We start from the raw sequence: 12,713 nt of genomic DNA, 5'->3' as shown, positions 1-12,713 counted from the left end.
GCAACTGTTTTGTCCAGGGTTCTGAGGGCCCTTTCAATTGGAAAAAAGGTTCTGCAGTCAAAACAGCTTTTGAAAATCAGTGCCCTAAGGGATCAACGTCCTTGTCAAGCAAAGTGGCCTTTTTGAGTTTACCCTGGTGACATTCAGGGGCTTGCATGCAGTGAATTCTGGATGAGAGAGACAGCAAAGTGACAGTCTCCAATGCCCTCTGCCAAGTCCAATGTCAAGGCCACCCTGACTGTTTATGGCCAAAGGTCCCTGCTCCACACACCTGCCCTGGGCATGCCCTAAGCCAGGGACCTGTTTGTCTTTTCTGGGCATTTGCCCATGCAGCTTCTAGTGTCTGGGAGAAAAAGGAACTACAGGGTAGACCCAGTAGTTCCCTGGTGGTCCAGCGATTAGAACTCCACACCTTCACTGCTGGGCCCTGGGTTCAATCCCTGGTTGAGGAACCCAGATCGTTCAAGCCTCGCAGGGCAACCAGAAACAAAGAGGAACTCAGGAATCACACATGACCAGCAACATGCGTGGTGTGTCTGTAACCCCCATTACAGACCTGTCAGCTATCATTAGCCCCCCTCCTAGGAAGGGGAAACTGAGGCGCGGAGGAGAGAAATGACTCACCACAGCACTCATACCAGGGTTGGCCTGACTCCAAAATAGTCTTTCCACTGCACCCTCGCCTACCACCTCCCACCTGCCCTTCCTCTCCCCTCCTCACCTACCCTCACATCCTGCCCACGTTCAGGGCCCAGCTGCTCTTCTGAAAACATCCCTCTCTCTCTTACATACACCCCACCCAGCTGTTTGTAAATGCCATTTCTCCTTCGAATAAATTCTCCTTCTCACAAATCCCACTTCACCCAGCTGACTATTTCACACTCTTTGGGAATCTGCTGGGGTGTCACCTCTTCCAGGAAGCCCTCCCTGGATCCCCAGCTGGGTCAGAAGCCTCTAGATCCCTCCTCTGAGTTTTTCCCCTCGAAGTCTGGAAGGTTCTGTCTTGTGGTCATTTGTTTTTCTACATCTCAATGGGGCCCTGAGCTCTCGGAAGCAGGGTCCAGGTCCCCTAGGCTCCTCACTATACCCTAGGCCTAGCAAGGTGCAAGGCACACACTAGATGTTCAATAAACATCTACTGGAAGAGTGGACTTGCGAGAGCAATGGGCAGCCTCGAAGTCCACCTCCCGGCAAGTGCTGGGGCACAGTGCACCTGAGGTACAGTCCCCGGCTGCCCCTCCTAGCTCCGCCTCCCACAGGAAGCCTTCTCCACCTCCTCCAGTTGTCCAGTCCCTCCAGTTCCGATTCCTCGTCTCCTTCATTCACTCAAGTCTTTGTTAGTCGCTCAATCATGTCCGACTCTTCGAAACCCCATGGACTGTAGCCTCCGTCCATGGGGTTTTCCAGGCAAGAATACTGGAGTGAATAGCCATTCCCTTCTCCAGGGGATCTCCCACATCGCGGGTAGATTCTTTCCCGTCCGAGCTTTGAGCAAAGACAAAGCCGAGGCGGCATGAGGGAAGCATCTGGAAGCCGGACACAGGAAGTGATGTGCATGGCCTTTGACACCGGAAATGATGCATTGTCCCCTTCCCGTCTGTGCTGGCCCTGTGGTGCTCACCAGCCACAAGGGCACAGCACACCATGGGCTGGTGCCTAGTGTACATGCCAGCCTGGTCCTGAGGCCCCACTGGCTGCCCTCCCTCCCTCCTCACCCAGCCCATGCCCCTTCCGCAGCCCCAGCCCCGCCGTACCCGGTTGATGAGCTCGCCCACCATGCCCGTCCAGGAGCCGTTGGGCTCGGGCGCCCCGTACAGCCCATCTTCCACCAACCGCAGGCGGTACCGGAAGCGCAGCAGCTCGGCCAGCTCCCGCAGCATGTCCACGCAGAAGCCCTCAAAGCGCTCGTTTCCGGACAGAGCCTGGAAGTTGGGCCGGCGCATGACGTACGGGTTCTCCTGGGGAAGCAGGAGAGAAGAGGGAGTGGGGTCAGAGACTGGGTATCGAGGGGACGTCTGGGTCCCAGAGTCCACGCCTGGCAGCTAGCTCCAGAACCTGCTCGCAGAGCAGGGATGATGGAGTCCTGGCCTACCTACATCCCCTGTTTACTAATGCTCAGAGCCAGGGCAGGGTTGGGGATGGGGGGGATAAATTAGGAGGTTGGGATTAACATGTCATTGTTTAGTCGCTAAGTGGTGTCCAACTCTTTGCCACCCCATGGACTGCAGTACTCCAGGCTCCTGTGTCCTTCACCGTCTCCTGGAATTTGCGCAGACTCAATGTTACTGAGTCGGTAATGCCATCCAACCATCTCATCCTCTGTCGCCCCCTTCTCCTTTGGCTTTCAGTCTTTCCCAGCATCAGGGCAGGGTCTTTTCCAGTGAGTCAGCTCTTCCCATCAGGTGACCAAAGTACTGGAATTTCAGCTTCAGCATCAGTCTGCCCAATAAATATTCAGGGTTTTCCTTTAGGATTGGCTGATTTGATTTCCTTGCAGTCCAAGGGACTCTGAAGAGTCTTCTCCAGCACCACAAATGGATAATCAACAAGGACCTACCTACTCTGCAGCCCAGGGAACTATACTCATATTTTGTAATAATCTATAAGGGAGAAGAAGCTGAAAAAATAATATATATATGTGTGTGTGTATAAAACGTGATCACCGTATTATAGACCTAAACTAACAACACTGTAGATCAACTATACCTCAAAAAAATATAAATAACTACTAAAAAACATAAATACTCAGAGCCAAGGAAAAAGCACAGGGAACCTGCCAGCCCCTAGCAGATCCCAGGGAGCTGGTTTGATCTCCAACAGCCAAGTTAACATTCGCTCATCTCAAGTTCAAATGGGAACTTCCCTGGCAGTCCAGTGGTTAGGACTCAGCACCTTCACTGCTATAGCCCTGGGTTCAATCCCTGGTCAGGGAAATAAGATTCCACAAGCCAAGCAGCACAGCCAATTAAAAAAAAAAAGCGCAAATGGCTATGAGGAAGGCAGGTAACCCGAGTGAATCAGTCTGCATGGCGTGCACGCGTGCTCAGTTGTGACCTCATGGACTGTAGCCCACCAGGCTCCTCTGTCCATGGGATTCTCCAGGAAAGAATACTGGAGTGGGTTGCCGTGCCCTCCTCCAGGGATCTTCCCGACTCAGGGATGGAACCCACATTTCTTGCGAGCCTTAGGTTCTTTACCACTAGTGCCACGTGGGATGCCCCTTGAGATATATCACTTGTAATCCAAGTCATACACATATACGCCTGTGTGACTGCAGCTGCATGTGCGTCACTACACTTAGCTCCACAAAGCAGTCCTTCTTACAACTATGGCAAAATATCCTGATATTTTCTGTCCTGCTCTGTTTCATTTTTCTACACGATCGTTAGCGACCCACTAAACTGACTTCACGAGCCACAAGGATCTGCCCCACCAGGATTTAGCTCCAGCCCAACGCTGTCATGAGAGTAGCAGGCCTGAGATGCCAGATGGTCCAATGTTAAGAGAATTTGGAAACCCAGGTTGTTTTGTAAAATCTCCTGATTATAAAGGTTAGCAACAATTCAAATGCTAATACCATCTTTTTTTTTTAATGCTTTGCAAGCTAAACAAACACCTAACAGTTTGGAATCTCTGGCCTATAGCCGTTTTGCTACGCTGATGCTTATTTCTGAGGGGTTTGAGCAGACTTTACTGACTCTTATTGTGCCAAATGAGACAAAAGCAGAGAGAATATTCCAAGTGTTACTAAGATGAGGTATAGGAAGATGATGGTAACAAAAGGGAAATTTATCTGTGCAGTTATTGTCTAAATGGTTGTACAGTGTCACCTTGGACTTAGGAATAAAAGGAGTTATGACTTAGGAACCAGCCAGAAGAACCTTGGCCAATAATATCCACAATGGTTACCATATGGACTGAACACCTGCTGAGTACCAGCTCCTGCACTGAGTGTGTTCTCTGGATTTTATCACTTTATTTCCTCACAGCGACCTGACATGGGTGGTATTCTCAGACTCACTTTACATATGTGGAAACTAGGGCTTGGACTTCCCTGGTGGTCTAATGGTCAGGAATCCACCTGCCAATGCAGTGGACTAGGGTTCGATCCCTGGGCCAGGAAGATCCCACATGCCCTGGGGCAACTAAGCCTGAGCTCTGCAACTACTGACCCGCACTCTAGAGCCCGTGCTCTGTAACAAGAAAAGCCGCCACAATGAGAAGCCTGTGCACTGCAACTAGAGTAGCCCCGGCTCGCTGCAGCTAGAGAAAGCCCGCGTGTGTGCAGCAGTGAAGACCCAGCGCAGCCAAAAGTTAATGAGTGAATGAATTTTTCTAAAAAAGAAAGAAACTGAGGTTCGCAGAGGTCATCCTACTGCCTCTCATCCAACACAGAATTCCTGAGCTCTGAGGTAGACGCATAGTATTCTGCAGCTCCTCCCGTCAAGAGGTAGAGTGGATTTCCCCACTTCTTGGGTCTGAGCGGGCCTCAAGACTTGCTTTGGCCAACAGAGTGTGGTGGAAGTAGTGCTGTGTGACTTTCAGCGCCTGGGTCCTCAGACAGACCTCTTGGGACCTCAGTGTGAGGAAGCCTGGGCCAGCCTGCTGAAGGATGAGTAGGGATGAATGGACCGAGGTATGCTGGCCAACAGCCCAGCCTAGATACCAGCTGCACGCAACCGCAGTGAGAGCAGCGGAACTGCTCAGGGAATTCCCTGGTGGTCCAGTGGTTAGGGCTCTGCACTCTCCCTGCCAAGGGTCTGGGTTCGATCCCTGGTTGGGGAACAAAGATGCCACAAGCGTTGAGACGCAGTCAAAAATAATTAAGTAAATCAATACATCACTTTTAGGGACTCCTCTGGGGGTCAAGTGCTTAGGATTCTGTGTTTTCACCATCGAGGGTGTTGGCTCAATTCCTGGTCGGGGAACTAATATCCCACAAGCTGCATGCTGCAGCCACATTAGAAAAACAAAACTGTTCAGTTGACCCGTAGCATTGTGAGAAATAAAAATCATTATTGTTGGAAGCCTCCAGGTTTGGGGGCAGTTTGTTATACAGTGGTAGATACTATAGTGTTAGTCACTCACTCACGTCTGACTCTTCTTGACCCCAAGGACTGTAGCCCACCAGGCTCCTCTGTCTGTGGGATTCTCCAGGCAAGAATACTGGAGTGGGTAGCCATTTCCTTCTCCAGGGGATCTTCCCTACCCAGGGATCGAACCTGGGTCTTCTGCATCGCAGGCAGACTCTTTACCATCTGAACCACCAGGGAAGCCTAGGTACTAGAAGGTACCTATAAGATACTACAGACTGGATTCCTGGACCCCAGCAAAGCCCCTGAGCTGAGGGGAGATGGGGTGGAGGGAAGTCAGTACTTTTCTCTCTCTCCAAAGCCACATTTTTAAATCCAAACTTGTAGAACTGAGAGTAGGGATGAGATAATGCTAATAATAGCTGCGGCAGCTAGCATTTCTTGTGGGCTTGCTGTATGACAGCTATTCTGTCAGCGTAGGAGGTCGGTATTATTACCTCTATTTGAGAGATGAGGACACAGGTCCCTAGAAGTGAAGTAGTAAGTGGTTGAGATGGACAAGTCAGGCTGAGTCCACAGCTCTGCTCTTAAGCTCTGCGCCAGACTAAACTCAAGTGGACAGAATCAGAGAGGAGACCTGTGAGTAGCCAGATACAGAGACAGGGGTGAGGGAAGGGAAGGCCAGGTATTGAAGCCAGAGAATCAGAAATTAGGAATTCTCTAGACAAGCAAGTGTTAGAGCTGGAAGGCTCTGGTACAGACCTCTTGACATACAGAGGAGGAAACTGAAGTTCAGAGAAGTCAAGTGCCTTGCCCAAGGTCACATAGCTGAAGCAGGGCAGTGGCAAGGGGAGATGGGGCAGAGGCTGGATTTGAAACCCACTGCTGTACTCGCCAAAGCCCTCATTCCTTCCATCAGGTCGCTCTCCCAATTCAAGACTGGGGCATCTGGGCTGTAGATTTGGGTTCAAAGCCTCAGGATCAGGGTGGGAACTGACAGAGCCAAAAATAAGGGCTGAGGACTGGGAACAGAACTCAGGGTCAGAAAACAGTGATCCAGCGTTCAAGCTGCAGTCCCAGACCATCAGAGCTGGGGGCCTGAAGGAGCCTCTAATCCAAGGCTTTCAGACTCCTTCAAAAAAGAACCTGCAGAAAACCCAGCATTGCAGACAGTGGGCTGTTGCTAAGTCCGATTCTAAGAATTCATCCGAGTGGCTAGGCACATGCACACAAAAATGCAGGTCCAGGGGAGTCGTGGCAGCGTTTCTTGCAGCGGGAACAAAGACCGAGACAGCCTAATTTGGAACAGGTTAAAAAGATTATTGATGTCATCAAAGAATCCCAGGCAACTACTGAAATAACAAGTTCTATAAGATATATTAAGAGGAAAAAAAACAAGCTACAGAACAACGTGTACAATATGCCATTCTCTGTGAAGGCAAGAGTGGGGATGTGCTTGTATATGCTCAGATATTTCTGGGAGGATGGGGGGAAAATGGGGACTGGAGAGGGAAAGAGACAGATTTTTTTTCACTCCTTACCCACCCTGCAAGCCTTGAATTCAATTTAATGGAGAATTAAATTGAATGCTATTTAATTCTATTTAATTAACTTCTGTCCCACCCCCCGTTTAACATTTTTAATTTTAAAATATTTAAAACATCTTATAGATGATATGTAAATGTATATGGAAATGCAAAAGATCAAAAGAACCAAAGCAATCCTAAAGTAGAATATGAGGACTGAAGGATTTACCATAGCTTTAATACAACTTAAAGCTGTGGTGTTTTAAGGCAATGTGGTAGTAGAGCAAAGACAGACAAACAGACAATAGAATGAAGAATTTGTACATCCACAGGTAAATGTATACTTGATTTAGGTGGCGCTAGTGGTAACCTGCCTGCCAGTGCAGGAGACATAAGAGTTGTGGGTTCAATCCCCGGGTCAGGAAGATGCCCTGGAGGAGGGCATGGCAACCCACTCCCCTATTCTTGCCTGGAGAATCTCACGGACAGAGGAGCCTGGCGGGTTACAGTCCATAGGGTCACACAGAGTCAGATGCAACTGAAGCAACTTAGCATGCAAGCATGCATGATTTATGACAAGGGTAAGACTGTAGCAAAAAGAGAAAGAATGAACATTTTGATAAATGATGCCTTTCTATAAAACATCCATATGGAAAAAAAGTATTCTGATCACTCCTCTTCACATGATACATAAAGATCAATTCTAGGTGGACTGTAGATCTAAATGTAAAAGACAAAATTATCACAAAGAAACATACAGGAAAAGAGCTTTATGATCTCGGGGTAGGCAGAGAAGTCTTTTTTTTTGCCCATGCCTTACCACATGTTGGATCTTAGTTCCCCAACCAGGGATCAAACCCACACCCTCTACAGTGGAAATGCAGGGTCTTAATCACTGGACCACCAGGGAAGTCCCAAGAATTCTTAAACTCTAAAAGCATTAAGCAGAAAGGGGGGAAAATGGATAAAATGGACTTTAGGAAAATTAAAAAATCTTTTCCTCAAAAGATACCACTGAGGAGAATTCCCTGGTGGTTGAGTGGTTAGGACTCCACGCTTTCACTGCCAAGGGCCCGGGTTTGATCTCTGGTCAGGGAACTAAGATTCCAAAAGCCACACAAGTGCGGCTGAAAAAAAGAAAAAACAAACCTCCGAGAGTGAAAAGGAAAGTCATAAAGTGGGAGAAGGTCTCTGCAATGCATCTTCCGACAAAGAACTTATATCCAGAATACACAAATACATTACAAATCAATAAAAAGGTCAGGTATCTCAAATTTCTGAATATACAGAAAGCTTTGAGCAGGGACCTCCCAAAAGGAGATTCCAAATAGGCAATAAATGAAAAGTGGTCAACTTCCCTGACCATTAAGGAAATGTACATGAAAATCACAATAGGGTCCGCGGCTTTCTGCACTCAGCACCGGCAGAAGTGAGTAGCGACTGGAATCCTCCTTCATACACCACGGGTGGGAATGGAGATGGGTACCATGGCTTAGGAAAATGCTTTGTTAGTATCTGCAGAAGCTACAAACCCCAACAACTCTTCTCCTGCCTATACACTCGACAGGAATCCCCATCCGTTCACCAAAAGGCATGAGGCAGAGTATCCACAGCAGCAAAAGAACTAGGAACAGCTCCAACACCCATCAATTCGGGGGGTAACTAAACCGAGGTTTGTCCACGTAACACAACATGTAACAACACTAAAGGCTTCCCTGGTGGTTCAGCGGTAAAGAATCTGCCTGCCAAGCAGGAGACATTGTTCCCCGGTCCAGGAAGATCCCCTGGAGAAGAAAATGGCAACCCACTCCAGTACTCTGGCCTGGAGAATCCCATGGACAGAGGAGCCTGGCGGGCTACAGTCCATGGGGTCGCAATGAGTCGGACATGACTTTGCGACTGAACCACAACAAGACTAAGCCATCTGCAGCAAAGTTGGTGGATCTCACAAACGTATGCACAAGAGAGAATATAGAATATGATGCCATTTATGTGAAGTTCGAAGCAGGCAAATCTACTCTGTGATGATAAAAGTTGAGGCCGTGGCAGCAGTTAGAGACCTGACGGGGCATGTGGAAGGCTGGCCCCACAACGTGCTCAGTTATTGAAAATTCACCGATCAGTACACCCATGATTTGTGACAGTTTCTGTACGCATGTTACACTGCTAGGGGAAAAAAATCCCTTGAAACTAAAACCAAAAATGTTAAAGTAGGATGGGTTCTGGAAAATTCTTCACAAGCTGCTTGCCTCGACCCTTTCCTGAAGCCAGGACCCAACTCCATACCCATGACTTCCTGGAGCTCAGTTTAAAGAACCTTGATGTAGTCCACCACCCTTCACTCTGTCATGAATATTTTAATTCCCTCATTTTACAGGAGGAAGCTGAGAACAGAGAGAAGAGACCCACCCTGGTCACCAAGTGTAGAGACAGCTGGGCCAGGTCTAGAACAGAAGTGAAGGCTTGGAAAGAAGCAGAAATCGACGTGTTACGGTTCAAGGTGGAGACACGTGGGCCCTGCCATCTTCCAGTTGGGCCACTCATGTCCCCTAACCCTCCTGTGCCTTATTTTTGTCTGAAAACTGGGAGTCACGATGGTACCAGCCTCAGGACTGCCATGAACACAGAGTAACACCAGCAAAGGACTCAGTACACAGCTCAAGACTCTAGGCATGATGACTGCTACTCTTTTTTGGGGGGGAGCCATGCCAGGTGGCTTGTTTGAGCTGGGATCTTAGTTCCCTCACTAGGGACTGAACCCATGCCTCTTGCAATGAAGTTTGGAGTCATAACCACTGAACCGCCAGGGAAGTCTCAGTTGCTATTCTTATTGAGGATACCAGGTCAGGAGAGAAAAGGGATTCCCACATGCTCAGCACGTTTTGCCAGCAGGACACTCTGCCAGGGGGTCCTCTGATCTCACGCAATCCTCCCACAGCCTTTCAAGGTGGGACTATTAGACCCATTTACAGATGAAGGTATGGAACCAAGAGAGTCGGACACTGAGGTCCAGGTGAAGTCAGGAATGCAAGTGAGGCCTGTCTGACCCCAGAAAACCAAACAGCAAGATAAGATGTCATGCCTTAATGAAGGGAATGCCAGGAAAGGAGGAAACTCTCTGGGATGGCCCAGCACGGCATCATCCCCTGGGACCTGTCCCACACCCCCAGCTTCCCTGTGGGACCTCCTTCAGTCTTGGCACCAGCCTGATCTCTCAGCTTCAGACATGTGGGCACCACCCTGGGGATAACCCCAGCCTCCACCCCCATCGAGGACCTCCTCCTGCTCCTTCCCTCAGCCCAGCCCATCAGTACCCCACATCAGGTCCCTCCATCTCCACAGCCCCAGCCCAGCTCAAGCCTCATCCTCCCATCTGACCTGGAGCATCTCTCTCCTGCAGTCTCCCTCAGGCCCAGCTTTTCCAAACATCCAGATCTGGCCCTGTCCCTTTCGATTTAACAATCTCCAAGGTCCATGCCAGCCACTTCAGGCACATTGGACTCTATAGCCTGCCAGGCTCCTCTGTCCATGGGATTCTCCAAGCAAGAATCCTGGAGTGGGTTACTGTGCCCTCGAGGGGATCTTCCCAACCCAGGGATCAAACCTGCATCTCCTGCATTACAGGCGGATTCTTGACCGCTGAGCCACCACGGCAACCCCTCCAAGGTACAGAATGAGCATGACTAAGCTCTTCAGAGGCCCCTCCCCACCTGTCAGCGTTCACCACTCCTCCATGTTCACTGGGTGCCGGGCACCATCCCAAGCCCTGGGGACCAGAGCGGGAAATAAGACATGTCCTGACAACTTCGTGCCCCTCCTGCCGGCACCCAGGCTGACTCACATCTGTGTTGCCAAGTGCCCGGCACAGGCCCTGCCCAGAAACATGAGTCTGAGAAAGTTCGTGAATGAAGGGGCACACTGAGGCTGCTGCCTCCACATCCAACCTGGCAAACACTTCCTGAGGCCCCTCCTCCTGGGAGTTCCTGCTGCCTGGGAGGCCAGGCCCCAGCCTCTGTGCACCCAACTCCTACACAGCTTCTAAAGCCCCATCTAATGCCACCTCCTCTGTGAAGCCTTCCTTCCTCAGGCTTTTGAAAGTTCAGGCAGCCCCTCCTTTCTGTGGGGCCCCCTTAGCACCCTGGTTGGGAATGATTGTGTCCAGGTCCGCCTCCTTCATCAGACTGGGATCCCCTCCCCGGGGCCACTCGAGGACAGAGAGACCATGAGACCACCTGTGACTCATCCCAGTGCCTCCGGGATTTGTATCACATCTGGTGCAGCTTCAGTAAATATTTGTAGAATGAATGAGCGAACGAATGACTCCATCACAAGAAAAATGAAGGTTAGGGAGAGGGCAACACGGGCTCAGGGGCCCTGGGGAAAAGGGGAGACAAGTGTGGGAAGAGGCCAGAAGCCCCCCAGGTCATGGCTGTGCTCTCCTGACATCCCCGCCCTGACGTCTGCCCTTGCTCCCCACCCAGAACCCCAGGCAGCCTCTGGAGTGCACTCTGCTTCCACGTTTGCAAGGAGGTGCTCCTTCTCCCAGTCAGCCTGGCCTGGCCCTCAGGGCCCCTCGGTGAGGCTGTTAGGAAGCGTCTGGTTTCCCGTCTGCAGGCCATCTGTCCCTCCCCAGCAGGCTCGCTGGCCCTTCTCCAGAGGGACGCAAGGCCCACACTAGGTCAGGAGTTCCCCAGGGACCAAGGGAATGGCTCAGCATGTGACGCACTGCTTTAGGGGCCTCTGCCATCCTGTGGAACCCGTGTAATCCTCCCAAACTCAGCGTCCATAGCTATCGGCCGGCCCAGCTCACAGTGATTGGGGGGCTCTCCCCAGACAACAGATACCACCCGGCCAGGGACCCGGCTGCTCCGAAGCCCAGCGGCTCGGGGCACCCTCTTGCTCCCCAGGTCCTGAGCATCTCCCCTCCCTGACCTCCTGGCACAAGGCAGAGGGTTCAGGGGACAGGGCAGGGATTCCAAGTATGTCCCTCAGCTCCAGCCAGGACCCAGCCTGTAAACTGTTTCCTGACTGTCAAAAGGAGAAAGACAGGACAGACCTCACCGAGCAGCTGAGAGGTTTAAAGAGTGACACCTTCCAGGGCCTAGCACGGTGCCTGATGTGAAAGCAGGTTCAGAAACCCTCACTGACACACAAAGGCTCCCTGGTCTCTGACCTGGCAAAACGTAGGACTAGCACCCCAGGGGCTACAGGACCATGATCGTGCCAGGGCTCAGGAAGGGGAGGACTGGACCTTCAGAGCACAGTGCTTAAGACCCAGGCTGGGGAGATTCAGAGACGTGGCATCCGTCTTGGCCATGCCTTACACTTGCTGTGTGACCTGGCCAAGTTGCTTCACCTCTCTGAGCCTCTTCAGGATGAATATCAAGTAAGCCGGTGTGTGTCAATATGCTCAGAAGGCAAATGTGGCAAAATGACCTCTCCCGCGATGGTGATTCACGGGGACCCACCCTGGGCCGGGCACCATGCGAGGCCCTGCCTCTGGTGCCAGTGGAATGCTCGTGCTGACAGCAGTTCCCGTCTCTGCCAGGCATTGGCAGGCTGGCAGCTCCTGGGGCTGGACCTGGCTCTAAGGTCAGAGTCTGTGCCTGCTGAGGCTCCAGTAGCAATTAGGCGGGTGACATCTTGTCCACAATCAGAGGTTGTCGGGTGCCCGGGTGACACTTCCCCTGTTCTGGGTGCTGGGCCAGCCCTGGCAATGCATCCCGCCTCCTCACTAGGACCGGGTGGGGGTACCGCTCAGCAGAGGCCGCTGTATCCACGGCCCACCCCGACGAGGGCCACTCACCAGGATGGTCGTAACCACCAGCGTCTTGTTGGCCAGTGTCTGCGACAGGTTGATGTCCAGGGTGGTGGCGTTCATGGCCAGTGTCCGGTTAGAGTACCACACCCCGATCTGAGGCAGAGAGGGCGCTGTCAGCACGGGCACCCCCCTCCTGAGGATGCCTCAGCCCTCAGGCCCTGCCCTACCCTCGCCCCCCACCCCATCAAGGCCCCCCTGCATTGCCCTGGGGAAGCTCACCTCCCGGTGGCCGTGCCGAGACTTCTCTAAGATGCGCAGCGTGTAGTTGGTCCTCTGCCCTTTGCTGTTGAACTCGACCCGCCCGGTCAGCCCGTCATACTCTACCTAGCAGGG

At 51.5% G+C, this 12,713-nt stretch overlaps 1 protein-coding gene and 1 non-coding gene across 4 annotated transcripts in view; both read right to left on the bottom strand.

Moving 5' to 3' along the window:
• Positions 1 to 12,713, bottom strand: part of GRIK5 (glutamate ionotropic receptor kainate type subunit 5) — a 62,993-nt gene that overhangs the window by 35,937 nt on the left and 14,343 nt on the right. For all 3 annotated transcript variants that reach the window (XM_069550860.1, XM_069550859.1, XM_069550861.1), the window contains exons 10-12: positions 12,600 to 12,704; positions 12,366 to 12,473; positions 1,755 to 1,958 (exon numbers count right to left, since the gene is read on the bottom strand). In XM_069550860.1, coding sequence (XP_069406961.1) covers positions 1,755 to 1,958; positions 12,366 to 12,473; positions 12,600 to 12,704 — 417 coding nt within the window. The remainder of the gene's footprint in view (positions 1 to 1,754; positions 1,959 to 12,365; positions 12,474 to 12,599; positions 12,705 to 12,713) is intronic.
• Positions 5,202 to 5,273, bottom strand: TRNAR-GCG (transfer RNA arginine (anticodon GCG)). Its single transcript has one exon. It is a non-coding gene; the product is annotated as a tRNA-Arg (tRNA).

This window comes from Ovis canadensis, chromosome 14 (assembly GCF_042477335.2).
Source record: "Ovis canadensis isolate MfBH-ARS-UI-01 breed Bighorn chromosome 14, ARS-UI_OviCan_v2, whole genome shotgun sequence".
NCBI classification, from domain to species: Eukaryota; Metazoa; Chordata; class Mammalia; order Artiodactyla; family Bovidae; genus Ovis; species Ovis canadensis.
Note: the sequence above shows the minus strand (reverse complement) of the source record. Positions and strands in the feature narration are given on the sequence as shown.